Here is a 16,794-nt window from a genome sequence, read left to right as displayed (position 1 = left end):
TTTAGTAAACCTCCCTACATATTTGTAATAAGAATTCAGTAGACAAAATTGTATTAATTTTAAAATATTAAATATTAAAATATTAGCATAGAAGTCATTGTAGTCCAAAGAAATAAGTTATTACAGCTATGTGCTTTCCCTATGAGTTCTTCTATTTAATATTTTAGAGCTATTTTGGTCTATCAATATTATATTCGTGCATTTATAATAATATAGACTCTACCATTTTAAAATGGATTTGGACAATATAATAAGTTTTCAAATTAAATTAGTAATAGGAATTTTTTAAGAAGTATATCCTAAAAGTAAATTGATTACAAGGCTAATATCTATTCCCAAAAATAAGTATACTAATAGAATTCCTAAAGGTAATCATGTAGGATTCCTAGCGTATAGTATTATGCTCTAAAACTAATAAGATTACAAGGTTAATGTCTAGAATTCCGATTATTTCCTTTTATTATGAGTTATTATGCTTAATATTAAAAAATTATTTTTGTAATCCAATATTTTATTCATACTTTTATAATAACTAGTCTCTACGTATGTGCCTCGCACGTAATATTCTGAAACAGAGAAGAGAAATATGGGGGAAAGACTATCTAAGAGAGTAGATATTAGAAATGTACAACAAAGAATTCGACTAATAGTTAACATAAAAATTCTATCCCTAAACGTTCACTTGGCAAGCTCGATCTGACTTGCAAGGGGAGCAACTTCAAGAACCATCGTATTCTATCACCAATGAGGCAATGACCCAACATCTAGATCAGATATTAATCTATATTGGTAATATTTGCATGTATGACTCTTCACTCTTCCTGCTTTTCGTCCTTCATGTGAAGGAAAGATTAATTTTATGCAACATGTTATTAAACATAAATTCTTATTCGATAATAATTCAGCTTAGACATGTATACTCTTTATGCTAACTCTTCGCCGGCTTGGACTAAATTGCTAGTGGGCTAAGAGTGAAAGAAAATCAAAATACACCTTTTTCAAAAAAGTAAATATTGCTTGGGTAATTGTGTGTGTGGTTGAGATAGAGGTATTAGAAGGAGCACAAATATCTGAAATTTAACAATTGACATACTAATTTATATAATTGATAAAGAGAGCACGGTAAGAAAAGGCTTCAATCACGTACCAACAACATTGGGACATCAATCACGCAAATTTGATTATTTCAATTATGACCTTTTAAAAAATTGAGATTTCAATGTACTCTGAAACTAATATAGGCGTTGGTATATATTATTTAAATACATGTTAATAAAATTAATATAGGCAGTGGTTATATTACTATCCAAATACACGTCTACAACAATAGCATGTCTATAAAAATTATTATTACTTATCCAAGAGTGATAAGTAGAAGATAAAGAAACACAAGATAATCTTATGTTTAAGTTCTTGTCTCAATCGCAAGGATGATGTACTAGGTATTGTTTGACTAAAGAATATAATTTCCGGTTTAAACTATTAAATTTATATAGTGAGGGGTTAAATCCAATCAAGTATAACAACTCTAGATATTTACGCACTAAGACGTATGTTAGTTGGAACAAATTCCGTATATGACTGGTGGCAATAAATATAGGATAATCTTAAAGTAAGAACATTAAGGAAGATATAACTAACAATAAATGCCAATAAATGACATTTAAGTAAATAAGGAGAATGATTCACCCAATAATGGATGGGTTGAACGAATAATTTGCCTGACAGTGATGAATGACAGATAAATCTAAGATTCACATGAACAATCCTCGAATCTGATGGAAAAGTGGGGAACAATATCAACAAAAATCTTTGTAAAAAGGTAATCTTTGTGTTTTTGCAAGAGGGAAAGTCTCATTCTCAAAAGTGTTCTTATCAGAAAATGAATATTACATGCCCCTCTCATTTTCTCTTCTTTCTATATATATGCGGCCTTTTTTCTAGGAAACCATAATAGTACAAATGCAGAGAATATTCACTAGAATATTCCCTTTCAGTACCATATGTTGACAAATTAGCCGTTACAAGTACTATAATCAACAGTCGATCTCGACCCCGACCCTTGCTGACATCTTTATTGCGATAACCGTCGATAACTTGACCGCGGCTCATGTTGGAACCTCGGCCATTGACCTCGTTGTATCTTGGGCGAGCTCGACCGATAACTTTCTTTAATGTCATATTACGCTAAATATTCTGAAGACGGATTTGGCCTATACAGTTAGTCCCTCCGCTTATTAAGGTCGAGCTTAGACGACCTTGGTGAGCGGACTCGTATGTTGTAGTCGACGAAATAAGGCGAACGAGCTGGGTAGCGGCGCATTAGGCGAGGTGGCAACATGAGTCTTCGTGAGATGCAAACTTTGGGGATGCATTATTTCAGAATGACGTCACGAAATCATGCGTCATTATGACGCATTTTCCCGATGCCTTATGTCATTTTCTGCGCCTCTAACATTTCGATACCTGCGCTGCGTAATGATGACCTGATTTCTCGATTTTGATGCTTATATCCTTATAAATAAGGATGTGTGGGCAACACTTTAAGATTTACGAATCCTCTGATACTCAGTATACTTTGTATCCTTTTCTCCCTCTATTGTTCGAAGCTCCTTAGCAGTTTTAGTGATTCTTACTATTTTCAACCCTTCTGCGTTAAAAACCTTCTTTCTCAAGAATATGGTTATCGCACCTTCTGGTTCTCGTATGGAGGATGGTCCTACCCCTTTGGCGGTGCGTATGCCTCCTCACAGCGACGATGTCTCAGTTTCCCTTGAAGACGAGAGGTTTTCTACAGTAGAGGAAATAATTCCTTGCAGTGAGAATAGATCTGATTTTTCAAAATTACCTGAGGATGATTCAGAGGCCTCAGAGTCAGTGATGAACGAGGTCGACCTTGTCTAGTTCAGGGAAAAGTTCATAATCCCGGCTCACATCGATCTGATTCCTGTAGGGCGCGATGTGGTACAGATATATCTCCCGGGTTATTGCGCGTTCTATGCATACCCGTTCTATGTAAGTTATTCCTTTCCTCTTCTCCCATTGGTAGAGGAGTTTTGCCGTTACTACGGCATCTGCCCGACTCAACTTTCCCCCTACGTCTATAAGCTTATCCGCATGTTGACGAAATATGCGGAATTAGGTGGTCGTGGTGTTTCTCTTCGCCACCTGATGTATCTCTTTGCCCCTAGTTTCTATAGGAGAACGATGATGGATCTTCGCCACCGAGGAAGTAAGAGTTTGGTGGTTAAGATAGACGATAAGGCTAATCATCAGTTCTGGCTCTACTATTTCTTCGTCAGGACCGAGGACGTGGTAGCCAACACGAGCAGGTTTCCTGAGGCTTGGTGTAACGACCCGGACGGTTGTTTTAAGTGTATTAGCCCTGATCCCCTATTTACTTCTTCCCCAATATCTTTTTCTGCTTGTGTGACTTGTCGGGAGGTTTTGTTCGTGATTTCGGAGTGTTTTGGGACGCTTAGTCCCTAAAACGAAAGCTGATTTAGGCTTGAAATGGCGAATCCGGAATATAGTTGGAACCATAGTTGGAACTGTGAGAAGACGACTCCGGAATGTAGTTTCGTCGGTTCCATTAGTTCTGTTGGGTGATTTTAGACTTAGGAGCGTGTCTCGAATGTGAATTAGAGGTCTGTAGCTGATTTAGGCCTGAAATGGCGAAAGTCGAATTATTGAAAAGTTTGACCGGTAGTGGACTTTTGATATCGGGGTCAGATTCCTATTCCGGAAGTTGGAGTAGGTCTTAAATGTCCATTATGACTTGTGTGCAAAATTTGAGGTCAATCTGACCTGATTTGATAGGTTCTGGCATCGATTGTGGAAGTTTGAAGTTTCAAGTTCATTAAGTGTGATTTGGCGTGTGATTCGTGTTTTTGTTGTTGTTCGATGTGATTTGAGGACTCGACTAAGTTCGTATGATATTTTAGGACTTGTTGGTATGTTTGGTTGAGGTCCCGGGGGCCTCGGGTTGATTTCGAGTGGTTAACAGATCATTTTGGACTTGTGAAGAATTGCAGATTTTTCTGGTTTCCAGTTGCTGGTTTCCTTCTTCGCGTTCGCGAGGGGAGTCCCGCGTTTGCATAGAGAAGCTGGAGGCAGGAGAAGAATTTTTCTTCGCGTTCGCGAAGTGGTGGTTGCGTTCGTTAAGGTTTGGGTCAGCAGTGCATAGCGAACGCGTGAAGGACATCGCGTTCGCGTAGATGAAATAGAGCAGCTGAGACCCCAAGGCTTTGTTTTACGCGTTCGCGTAGTGGAGAACTCGTTTGTGAAGCAGCAGGCAGTGGAAGCTACGCGATCGCGAGAGGTCACTCGCATTAGCGAAAGAGGGATTTTTAGTCAGTGTTTAGTTGTTCAACGCGAACACGAGGGTGTGAGCACATTCACGATGAAGGATTTTGGGCCGGAGTAAGGTTGTGCTTCGCGAACGCGAGGGTTCTTCCGCGTTCATGAAGAAGGGATGCCTATGCAGAATATATCATTCCAAAATTGAGGGTTAAGCCATTTTTAGCAAAACTTGAGATAAGGACCTCGGATTTGGACGCGATTCTTTAGGGATTTTCAGAGACATTGATTGGGTAATGATTCTTCATTTGTATTTGGTTATATCCCACTAATATATCATTAATTCCATCCTTTAATTTCGGATTTGGGTTGAAAAAATTTGGAAAAATGGGAGAAGTTCTTCAACTAAGTTTTTGAGTTTTGATTGGGATTTTGATATCGGATTTGGATAATTTTGGTACGAGTGAACTCGTGAGTAAATGGGTGTTCATATTTTGTGACTTTTACCCGATTCCGAGAGGTGGGCCCGAGTCGACTTTTTAGGACGATTTTCGAAATTCTTGTTAAAGTCTTGATTTTATTAATTAGATTAGTCAATTATAGTTGTATTTATGATATGTAATTATTTTTGGCTAGATTTGGGCCATTTAGAGTCGGATAATCGAGGAAAGGGCATTCTTACTGATTGATTTAGCTTGGTTCGTGGTAAATGGCTTGCCTAACCTTGTGTGGCCCTTAGAATTTGGTACTGTTGTGATATGTGAGCGTCGTGTACGTGAGGTGACGAGTGCGTACACGGGCTATTTGTTATAAAAACCCTATTTTCACTGAGTAGTGACATGTTTTCATCTTAATTGAGTTGTACCAGCATGTGTAGTTATCCTGCTTAGTCTAATATCGCATGTCTATATGCTTTAACTGCTTATTTGGACTCTGTGCAGCATGCCTAGTTGATTTCCTGTTTCTCATTGATTTTTATCAGTCTTAACTGTAGGATTCTCACTGTTAACTGTTGTATTTGTCGGTTGAGCTGTGTGTTTACTTTTGAGATTACGAGGCGGTACCTTGGGAGTTCTCCCTGCACATTTACTTTTGAGACTACGAGGCAGTACCTCGGGAGTTCTCCCTGCACATTTACTTTTGAGACTACGAGGCGGTACCTCGGGAGTTCTCCCTGCACATTTACTTTTGAGACTACGATGCGATACCTCGGGAGATCTCCCTGCATATTTTGGGACTACAAGACGGTATCTCTGGAGATCCCCTGTTGAGTATTTACTTTTGGGACTACTAGACGGTATCTCGGGAGCGCTCCTGTTGCTATCTCATTATGTTGTGTTGTTATTTCTCTGTGAATTCTTTCTGTTAAATTCTCCGTTTTACTTCATTTTTTATTATATCGTCTATCTTATTATTATATCCCAGTAGGGCCCGGACCTGACCTCATCACTACTCTACCGAGGTTAGGCTTGGCACTTACTGGGTACCGTTGTGGTATACTCATGCTACTATTCTGCACATGTTTTGTGTGCAGATCCATGTGCTTCTTATCAGCCCCGCTATTAGCTGAGAGCGCTTGCTGCTGTATGGAGACTTCAAGGTACATCTCCCGCGTCCGCAGACCTCGGAGTCCCCCTCTATTTTCTCCTGTGTTATTTGCCTTCCGTACTCTTTTTATTACACTCTGGTGTATAGAGATATTAGTTACCCTTCTATAGCTTGTGACTTATGATGTTTCGGGTTTTGGGAATACTGTGTATTACTAGAGTGTTGGTTATTGCACATGCCGAGCGACATTGTTACTAGTTATTTAGTTATCTGTTGCAGTTAGTTGTTAAGTTTTACTTCCATTTTTGTTATTTCCGTATTTTATTAGGCTTACCTAGCAGTAGAGATTAGGTGCCGTCACGACGTCTTACGGAGGGAGAATTGGGTCGTGACACTTGGAATTATGCCTGTAAGTATATGCTTTCAAACTTGTTTTATCTGTTTTAGTCGTGATCTGACATTCTGTCTTTTCTTTGTGCAGCCGAGATTTTGCCCCCTCTTTTGGTTGGGGACATCCATGACTGGGTCATCCAAGTCTTACCTCACATAGTGGGGATTCGTGAATGGCCGACCTTCATCAAGAAATTTGGGCCTCCGTGGCCAGTGAGTTCGTCTATATGTGTTTATTTATATAGGGGCACTTGCTATTCTTTCTCTGTCGTTTTGACAGCATTGTCGTATGTTCGTCATGATTTTTCACAAGAGGTGATAGTCTTCTAAAAACATATTTGTCTTTTCTTTTTTAGCTCGAGGGTCTTTGAGGAGGTCGAAGGATCCATCTCCGGCGTTCTGTAAAAGGAAGGCAGCTTCTATTCCTTATGCTGCAGTGAGGTCCGCTCGGTCGTCGACTACACCTGCGGTAAGGATCTCGACCTCCCCTCCATGCCATCTAGTAGACGAGGATAAGGAGGAGGAGTTGTCGCTGAATAATGATAACTTGCTCCCTCGTAAGAGGCTATCTGTAGATGTCGGCGATGATTCCATCCGAGTGGCGAGTTTGGCGATGAGTGATTTCGTCGTTCGCAAAATGACAACCATAAATATCGGAGTTGATATTGAGTTGCCACCCATGATTCTGCCATCGCTGGGGGCCAAGGAGGGTATGTCTCTCCCCAAGACCGTGATGAACTTTGAAGGGTCGTCGGCGAGAGCCCCTGACGCCTTACGGCAGGATGAGCCATCGGCCTCGCTAGCAGCCGAGGATCCTTCTTCCCGGGTTGACACAAAGGGTAAACGTGTAGCCGAAGAAGGTTATGAAACGGGTTCCGACATGGATGCTGAGGAGGTGAGCATGATGGGGGAATGGATTACTCGACTTGAGGTGAGATTGGAGGGGACCACTGTGATGATCCAAAAATGTCATCTTTAATTTAGGCGTTCATTTATGTGTTCTATGAAGATGTTGAGAGCTTACCTACTATGAGTTACGTATCACCTGAATAATTGATGTTAATGTCGTTCATTTTCTAGAAATATATTGCTTATGAGGCCACTGTTAGTATTGTTTTCATGTTATGTTACGTTGATTGGATTATGTATGTGTTGTTAGGATTGATTTCTGGGATTCTCTGGCAGGTGGATATGCCCAGTTACAAAGGAAACTCTGGCGAAATTTTGAAAATTTTGGGAGTTAGTAAAATTCGGGAAATTGAAATGTGCGAAAGAAGAGATAAGTTATGTTATGTGTTTGGGGGCGGACTCTACTTCTCATTTGAGGACTATTAACATGATGGACACCTATTAGATATGATAATAAGTGTACGAGGCATATTATAAGTGATATGGGGTCTAAGGAAAGTCCTAAGTCTAAGCCAAGTTGGAAACTTTCATAATAGACTAAAGTTCCAAATGAGTACGCACAAGACCTAATTTTGGACGAGCATATCTACACATATATAAGGAGTTATGTGACTGAAAACCTATCAAATAAAATATCTTCGAGCTAGGTTTTAACTCTTCAAATCGTTCGTCATTTGGACACTCCTACAAGAAGTTATGACCAAATTACCAAACGCTGGCAAAATTTGTACTACCGCGCCGCCCCACGCGGCGCCCGGCGTGCCGCACCTGTGGGAAATTCCAGAACACTCCGAAATTTCATTTCCAGACACTTTTTGCACAGCCTCCCCGTGACCCGCGATGCCCCATGCGCCGCGGCTGTACAAAAAAATGGGTTTTTATGACCCGAACCCCATTTCATTTAACTCGATTGGGGTTCATTATTGGGGTAATTTTTGGTGTTTTAGAGAGAAGGGAGAGCGATTCTAGAGAGAGGAAAGGGGAGAACTAAATATTTTACTACTCTTCCTTGAATCAAACCTTGAAATCGCATCAAAGGATTGCTAAGGCTTCAAAGAGGTAAGAATTTCTTTCCTCAATTCTTCAATTTCGAAATCCAACTAGAAATGGATAATTAGTAAGATGATTCTTGGATGTGAGAGTATTAGTTATACATGCTTGTACCAATAAGGTTTGTGGGAAGATTGTTGAGTTCAAATGGGTAAATATTGGGTTGAAAATGGTAGAAATCTTCAAAGACTTGAATTGAGGATTTGAAAGGCAATCCGATGTCGGAATTCGATAATTTTTGTATGGTTGAACTCGTATAGGAGCGGGTGTTCGGATTTTATTAGTTTTTTCGGGATTCAAGACGTGGGTACCACTGTCAATTTTTAAAATAAATTTCGAATTTTAATCTGGAAAATTACTAAATTGATATGGAATTAATTCCTACGATTTGTATCGAGTATATTGAATTGTTTATGACTAGATTTGAGGATTTCAGACACGAATTCGCGAGGCAAAGGTTTATTGAAATCTTGAATTTGGTTGCAAAGCGAGGTAAGTATCGTGGTTAACCTTGATTTGAGAGAATAGAACCCTTAAATTATTTGTTATCAGAAATGCATGTGAACGACGTATAGGCGAGGTGACGAGTGTCTATACGTCGTCAAATTAATTATTTGCATAATTACTTAAAAAATCATAAATTATTTTAAATTATGAATTAATTATTATATTAATTATTTCTCTCATATTCTTTGCTCAATATCATGCCTTGAATCCATGCTATAATTGCTACATGCTTATTTGATTTATGTGACTTAATTGTCACTTGACGTTTAGCATACTAATTATTAAAATGCTTATTACATCCTTAATTTTCACAATTAATTGCTACTTGTCATCACTTATTTCTAAAAAATTATAATTATTGTATGTTTATTGTCTTATAATTTCATATTAATTGTTACATTTATTGGAGTAATTTCTTTTATAAGAATTGGTAAATGAATATATTGGAGGAGCGGGTTACACGCCGCAACAAAATTGATTGAAATGAATATATTGGAGGAGCGAGTTACACTCCGCAACAGAATTAATTGAAATGAATATATTGGAGGAGCGGGTTGCACGCCGCAACATAATTAATTAAAATAAATATATTGGAGGAGCGGGTTGCACGCCGCAACAGAATTGATTGAAATGAATATATTGGAGGAGCGAGTTGCACGCCGCAACAGAATTGATTGAAATGAATATATTAGAGGAGTGGGTTGCACGACGCAACAGAATTGAATATGAATAAATTGTGGGATCGTGTTGCACGCCGCAACGGAAAATGATTAAAATAATAATTGGTTATGACTGCCGAATTGGCTTCAACTGTTGAAAAGAGACACATGTTTTATTTCTATTATTGTTGTTATTATTGTTATTGCGTACATGTTAATGTATATGACCTGCCTTAGCCTCGTCACTACTTCGTCGAGGTTAGGCTCAACACTTACTGGGTACATGGGGTCGGTTGTACTCATACTACACTCTGCACTTCTTGTGCAGATACTAGAGTTGGTCCCAACGGCGTATAGTAAATTTGCTCGGATTCAACTATTCGCAGGAGACTTGAGGTATAACTACACGGCGTTCATAGTTCTGAAGTTCCCTTCCACTTTATCATAGCTATGTATATCTTTTAGACAACTTTATTTTCATTCAGACCTTCATTTGAATTATTCTAGTAGCTCGTGCACTTGTGATACCAATTCTGGGATGGTATTTGGACATCGCTATTATTATGGATTATTCACTACATTTCAGACCTTACTTCCACATTTGTTTCTTTGTTATTAATTAATTTAAAATTGTTTAAAAATGGCTAATATTATTCTAACGTTGGCTTGCCTAGCAAGTGAAATGTTAGGCATCATCACGGTCCCAAAGGTAGAAATTTTGGGTCGTGACAACCACGCGGACCATTGCAATCCCCTTGGATCGGGATTTGCTGGTGGATACCGAGGACGTGGTCCCTTCTCTTAATCCTCTATATTCCGATATGGAGGGTAATACCCTTGAGAAGTTGAAGGATGCTACTTTGTCGAGGAATATAGCTGGCCTCGCTCTCAGGGTGAGCCATTTGATGATTATTTATTTTTTGTCTTTTTTGTTGAGCTCAATTTTGTCCTTATTCCTCGTTTTCTGTCTTTCTTTCATACCGTGATTTTGGAGATCGAGGGTTCCCGGCGGGAGGAGAGGCATAAGGCCATTTTTTAGAAGATGGAGCGGAAGTATCGCAAATACCGTGATAAACACCGCGAGCTTTGCAGGCAGCTTGGAGGAAGTAGTAATTTTCGGGCTCTCCGAGATGAGTTGAAAGAGTAGGAGGAAGAGTTGGTGAGGGTCATCAGAAAATGCAGCGTCCTTGAAGGGGCGTTGAGGGACAAAGAGAAAGAACTTGAAGTCAGCAAGGGGGTTGAGGTCCAATGTGCCGATCTTCAGGCTCAGGTGGTTTCACTATGTGCCGAGCTCGAGGAGTACCAACTCAAAGTTGATGCTCTGAGTGGTGAGGTTGCTGAGAAGGCGGCGAGCGTAGAGAAGGCAAATTCGTCTAAGTTGTCGGCTGTGAGAAGAGCGGAAGCTTTTACAATCGTGATCCGCGTTCTGCGTTCTGAGAGAGAGAGTTCCCTGGAGACGGTCAGGCTCAGAGAGGAGTGGGTAGGGGAGCTGGAATAAGAGGCTTCAAGCCTTGGAGATCCAGTTGCTGCTCTCGAGGCCGAGAAAGCACAGTTGTTAGCTCAGCCGTCCTCATCCCGGACTTCTTCTTTTCCTAATGTTCCGCGGGATTTGTACGAGGAATGGATTCATGCTAAGGCCCAACTAGACATATTCAGGGATCCGATGGGGGAGGGGGCTGTTTCAGAAGCTGACCTCGAGGATGCTCGTGCTAAGGCGCGTGAGGCTCAGTTTTCTTGTGGATATGATCCCGCCACACCGGAATATGATGACGAGGAGGAGAATGCGGGTGTGGATCGGATTGAACAAGACGCTTGGTACGAGGGTGAATATCCCGCTGGTGATGGCGATGGTGAGGAGGTAGGTGGAGACGGTCTGGGCGATAAAGCTGGTGGCGATTAGTTGTTCTTTTTTGTTTAGCCACAGATTTGTGTATACTTTTTGTAGGCGTGGATTCGAGCCTTTGTAAAGAACAAATATTCAAAGTATGAAGTGTTTTTCTATTCGTACCTGATTTATTTTCTTTGTTCGAGTTTGTGCGTTTTTTCTGATTTTGTTGCTTGATTGCCTTTGTCGTAACTAATTCGTTTGAGTAGGCTGAATGAGGTTGAAAGTATCCTTCATTTAGTCAAGATTGTGGGTTGAGTAGGTGTTAATTCGAATGAGGTCGAACATATCCTTTAATTATTTGAGGCCAAGGCTAAATAGGTGTTAATTCGAAAGAGGTCGAATATAACCTTTAATTATTTGAGGTCATGGGCCGAATAGGTGTTAATTTGAATGAGGTCGAATATTACCTTTAATTGATTGAGGCCATAAGCCGAATATGTGTTAAATCGAACGAGGTCGAATGTTACCTTTAATTGATTGAGGTTGTAAGCCGAATAGGTGTTAATTCGAACGAGGTCAAATGTAACCTTTAATTAATTGGGGTCGTGGGCCGATAGGTGTTAATTCGAACGAAGTCGAATGTAGCCTTTACTTAATTGAGGTCGTGGGCTGAAAAGGTGTTAATTCGAACGAGCTCAACCTTTAATTAATTAGGGTTGTGGGCTGAATAGGTGTTAATTCGAACGAGGTCGAATGCAACCTTTAATTAATTGGGGTTGTGGGCCGAATATGTGTTAATTCGAACGAAGTCGAATGTAACCTTTACTTGTGGAGAGCGGGGATAAACTTGATATGCTTGTGCTTTATTTATATTCTTGGAGAGATTTACATATTTTCCGGGCGCTAGCTGGTAGTTCAGTCCGAGTCTATCTAGTCCCTTCAGCGGTTGAACTGGAAAAATAGTGAGAGATCAAGTAATGAACTAGTCGTCAAGTGCCCTCGTCTGTGTGCACCTTAATCCTGAAGTATCCCCTTCCTCGCCTCATTAAAAACCACCTCGAGAAAACCCAATTGGGACAAAAATCGAGTGAGGGAAAAAGATTGCGACTTTAGGGACCTCGTCCTTTATAAGTTGAAGTACTTGAGGTGTGTAATGTTCCAGTTGTTTGGTAGTCGCTTTCCTTCCATTGTTTCTAGTGTGAATGACCATTTGCTTGTCGCTGCCGTGATTTTGTAGGGGTCGTCCTAGTTTGTTCCTAATTTGCCTTCCCGTGAATCTTTATTTTCTTATGTTTTAGCTTTCAGCATGTAGTCCCTAACTTAAGTGTACTGATCTTTGCTCTTTTGTTATAGTAGCGTTATGCTTGCTGCTTTAGGGCAACCATTCTCACATAGGCCAAATCTCTTCGGTCCTCGACTTCATCGAGCTACTGCCTTCTACCGTCATCGTTCTGGGGTCCGCTTTCACGGAAGTATCTTAGGCTGGGCTCTCTGACCTCGACTGCATCAGTCCCATAGACTAACGAGTATGGCATTTCCCCTGTGCTCGTTTTTGGCATTGTTCGGTAGGCCTAGAGTACTTTTGGTAATATCACCTGCCACAGTCCCTTGGCGTCTTCGAGCTTCTTCTTCATGATGTTCAGTATTGACTTGTTGAAGGATTCCGCTTGCCTGTTACCTGCGGGGTGGTAAGGAATTGACAAAATTCTTTTGATGTGCCATTTTTCGAAAAAGTCGACGACCTTCTTTCCTGCAAATTGAGGTCCGTTGTCGCAGGTGATTTCTTTGGGGAGACCAAAACGACATATGATGTTCTTCCATATGAAGGTGATTACTTCATCTTCGCGTATTTGGGCGAATGCTCCTGCTACCACCTATTTAGAGAAATAGTCAGTTAAAACTAAGAGAAATCGTACGTTACCTCACCTGGTCGGGAGGGGGCCCATGATATCCGTTCCCCATTTGATGAATGGCCAAGGGGAAGTTACTGAGTGTAGGTGTTTGCCTACTTGGTGGATCATTGGGGCATACTTCTGGCATTACTCACATTGTTTTACGAAATCTGCGGCCTCCTTTTTCATGGTGGGCCAATAGTATCCTGCTTGTATGAGGCACCTGACCAAAGCTCGATTGTCGGAATGATCTCCACAGTGGCCTTCGACACTTCTTCAAGGACGCGTCACGTCTAATTTGGGCCCAAGCATTTTGCCAGGAGGCCGCCATATGTCCTTTTGTATAGGTCGTTGTGAACGAGACTGTACCTGGATGCTTGCATTCGCAGCTTCTTGGCCTATTTTTTGTTACTGGGGAGTGTGCCGTCATGCAAATATGTAATAATATGGTTGCGCCAGTCCCAAGTTAGGTTTATATTTCTTACCTCGATTTGGTCTATCGATGAGTTGAGGAGGTGGACCATATTTTGGTCTCCAGTTGTGATGTTTTTGGTGGCTGCCGCTAATTTGGCGAGGATGTGCGCCTTGATATTCTGTGCTCGGGGAATCTAGTCGAGCTGACATTCGTCAAACTCGGGTAGTAGTTTGCAGATTTCGGTCTGGTATTTTTATAATCTCTACTCCTTGATTTGGAAAGTCCCTATGACTTGGTTCACCACGAGCTGAGAATCGCACCGCAACCTTAGCCGTTTCGCCATATATTTGAGTGTTAGTCTTAATCCTGCAATTACTACCTCATACTCGACCTCATTATTAGTCATGTCCGGTTGGCATCTTATGGACTGGTGAATCACTTCTCCTGTTGGGACTTCGAGTACAAGTCCTAGCCTGGACCCTAGTGCATTAGATGCACCGTCAGTGTATAGGACCTAGATGTCGTGTATTTGGGAAGGAGCATGGACGGCTTCCTTTTCAACTTTGGGAAGTATGTGCGCACTAAAGCCGGTAACAAAGTCGGTGAGGACCTAAGACTTTATCGTTGTTCACGGTCGATATGTAATATTATGCTCGCTTAGTTCAATAGCCCATTTGGCCAATCTGCCCGAAAGTTTGGGTTTGTGTAAAATGCTTCGTATGGGAAAAGTCGTGACGACCGAGATGTGGTGGCATTAGAAATACGGTCTAAGCTTCTGTGAAGCTACGACTAAGGCCAGAGCCAGTTTTTCAATATGGGGGTACCTCGTCTCGGCGTCGACCAGTGTCTTGCTAATGTAATAGATGGGAGATATCATACCTTTATTTTCTTGGACTAAGACCACGCTCCCAACTACTTCAGAAACGGCGAGATAGATGAGAAGATGTTGCCCTGGTTCTGGTTTTGAGAGCAACGACGGTGATGATAGGTACACCTTTAACTCCTTCAGTGCTTGGGCGCACTCAGGGGTCCATTAGATGCCGTTCTCCTTTTTAGTACACCGAAGAATGTTTGGCACCTATCAGAGGATCGTAAGATGAACCTTGACAGAGCGGCTATTTGGCCGGTTAGCTTCTGGACTTGCTTCTTGGTGGTCAAGTGCTCTGGTATACCCTCTATGGCCTTGATTTGGTCGGGATTGACCTCGATACCCCGCTGCGAAACTAGGAAACCCAAGAATTTCCCTGAGGACACGCTGGATGCACATTTCTCGGGATTCAGTTTCATACCGTATTGCCTGAGTATGCCGGATGCTTCTCTTAAGTGGTCGATGTGATCTTTTCTTCTTTTGGACTTGACCAGCATGTCGTCGATGTATACCTCTCATTTGTTGAGCGGTCGTGCAGTCTAGGACGATGTGGTAGCACTCTTGGGATGTGCGTTGTACTCCACTTATGCTGAATATTCCCCATGGAGTTGGGAATTTGATGACTTGGTACAAACTGGAGGGTTTGGCCCTCATGGTATGTATCCACGGTCGCCTTATTATGGCATTGTATGTCGTATCCTGGTCCATGATGTGGAATGTGGTCTTCAGAGTCACGCCACCTGCCAGGACGGGGAGTGTGATCTCGCCAGATGTTCGTTCAACTGTATTGTTAAATCTTGTTAGTGTGATATAACGTGGTACTATCTTGTACTCGAGTTTCATTTGTGTGAGTACACCGGGATGGATAATACACGCGTCGCTCCCGTCATCTACCATAATCCATCTTACGTCTGTATCTAAAATTCGTAAAGTAATAACAAGAGCATCATAGTGAGGGAATGCTAAACCGTTGGTATCTGACTTATCGAAGATTATACTTTCTTCGAGTTCATCATACCATTCATGACCGTTTGAGCTTGTGGGTCGTGGTGAACTTCTTGCTATTTATGGAAGTGGTGTCTCCTCCGCCGGTGATCATGTGGATGGTGCGGGCTGGCGAGGGCGACTTCGGCGGCCCTTGATATTGTTCGCGTCCCTTGGCAAAGTTAGTTCTTCCCCGATCGCTCAACAATTCTTTGAGGTGTCCCTGTCGCATCATGTTTACGACCTCCTGTCTTAGGGCGATGCAATCTTCGGTTTTGTGTCCTCGCTCTTGATGGAACTCGCAGAGGCCGTCTAATTTTCTGGTATTAGGGTCTGACCTCATTTTCTGCGGCCGCTTTACCTTTGGTCCGAGCTTCTCCAAGGTGTAGACGGTCTCTGTAGGTGACGCAATAATTGTGAGCAGATAATAAATGGGGCATACCTCTTTCATTCTGGTGAGTCTTTGTTCTTGATCGGGGTGGGCCTTCTTCATGGCGAGGTGAGGATACAACAGTAGTCCTGACATATGGGAGATGTCATTCCCGGTTCGGCCCTGAGGTCGTCGGATCTCTCTTGATATCACTTCTCCGATCTTTTCTGGATTCTACTTATATTAAGGTCAGTCAATGAGTCGGCCCATTAAGGTCGTCTTCGTCTGCTCGTACTTCGGCACAATATGCATTATATATTTTGTCCCAAGTTGTCGGGGGGTATTTCATGAGCTGACTTAATAATTTTCTTGTCGCTCTCGAACCATTTCTATTCAGCCCGTTTTGAAAAGAGGCTACTGTCATTCCTTCTAATAAATTGGGCAGAGTCATTCTCACTCGGTTGAAACGGGCGAGGAAGTTTCTCAGTCCTTCTCCCGGGGGCTGTTTAATAGCAAAGATATCATTCACTCTTGCCTCGGCCTTCTTGGCCTTGGCATGGGCTGTCACGAACTTGTCGTCCATTTCCTCAAAGGTTTCGATGGAATGTGCTGGCAACTGTGAGTACCAGGTTAATGCACCTCCCGTGAGGGTTTCACCGAATTTCTTTAGCAGAATGGAGGATACTTGTCCTTTTGCGAGATCATTGGCTTTCACGGCGGTGACGTAATGGGTCACATGATCATCGGGGTCGGTTGTGCCATCGTATATTTTCAGATAAGGCGGCATTTTAAAGGTCTTTGGTAATACCTGTCATCGTGGGTGGAGGAGGTTGATCACGTTGCTCGGCCACTGATGGTGTCTTTACTGCGGCCACGTCCTGAACGGGCTTATAGAGGACGTTGGTCAATGTATCAGTTAGCCAAGCCTCAAGAAGCTTCTTTATCGCTGGCGGTGTCTCCTCTCCCACGGATGTGGAGGCGGTCTTGCCATGGGATTTTGTGATGCTGCAGTGGGGAAGGGGTGATCCACCTCGCCTAGGAGAGGCATTGGGCGTTGTGTCCTCATCAACTGCTT

At 41.9% G+C, this 16,794-nt stretch overlaps 1 protein-coding gene across 1 annotated transcript; it reads right to left on the bottom strand.

The window, feature by feature from the left end:
• Window positions 1-15,972: 15,972 nt before the first annotated feature.
• LOC138910483 (uncharacterized) lies at window positions 15,973-16,506 on the bottom strand. The gene has a single exon (XM_070201725.1). It carries the CDS (start codon window positions 16,504-16,506, stop codon window positions 15,973-15,975), a length of 534 nt encoding a protein of 177 aa, XP_070057826.1.
• Between the last annotated feature and the right edge of the window lie 288 nt (window positions 16,507-16,794).

This window comes from Nicotiana tomentosiformis, chromosome 4 (genome assembly GCF_000390325.3).
Source record: "Nicotiana tomentosiformis chromosome 4, ASM39032v3, whole genome shotgun sequence".
NCBI classification, from domain to species: Eukaryota; Viridiplantae; Streptophyta; class Magnoliopsida; order Solanales; family Solanaceae; genus Nicotiana; species Nicotiana tomentosiformis.
This window is presented reverse-complemented; position numbering and strand designations above follow the sequence as displayed.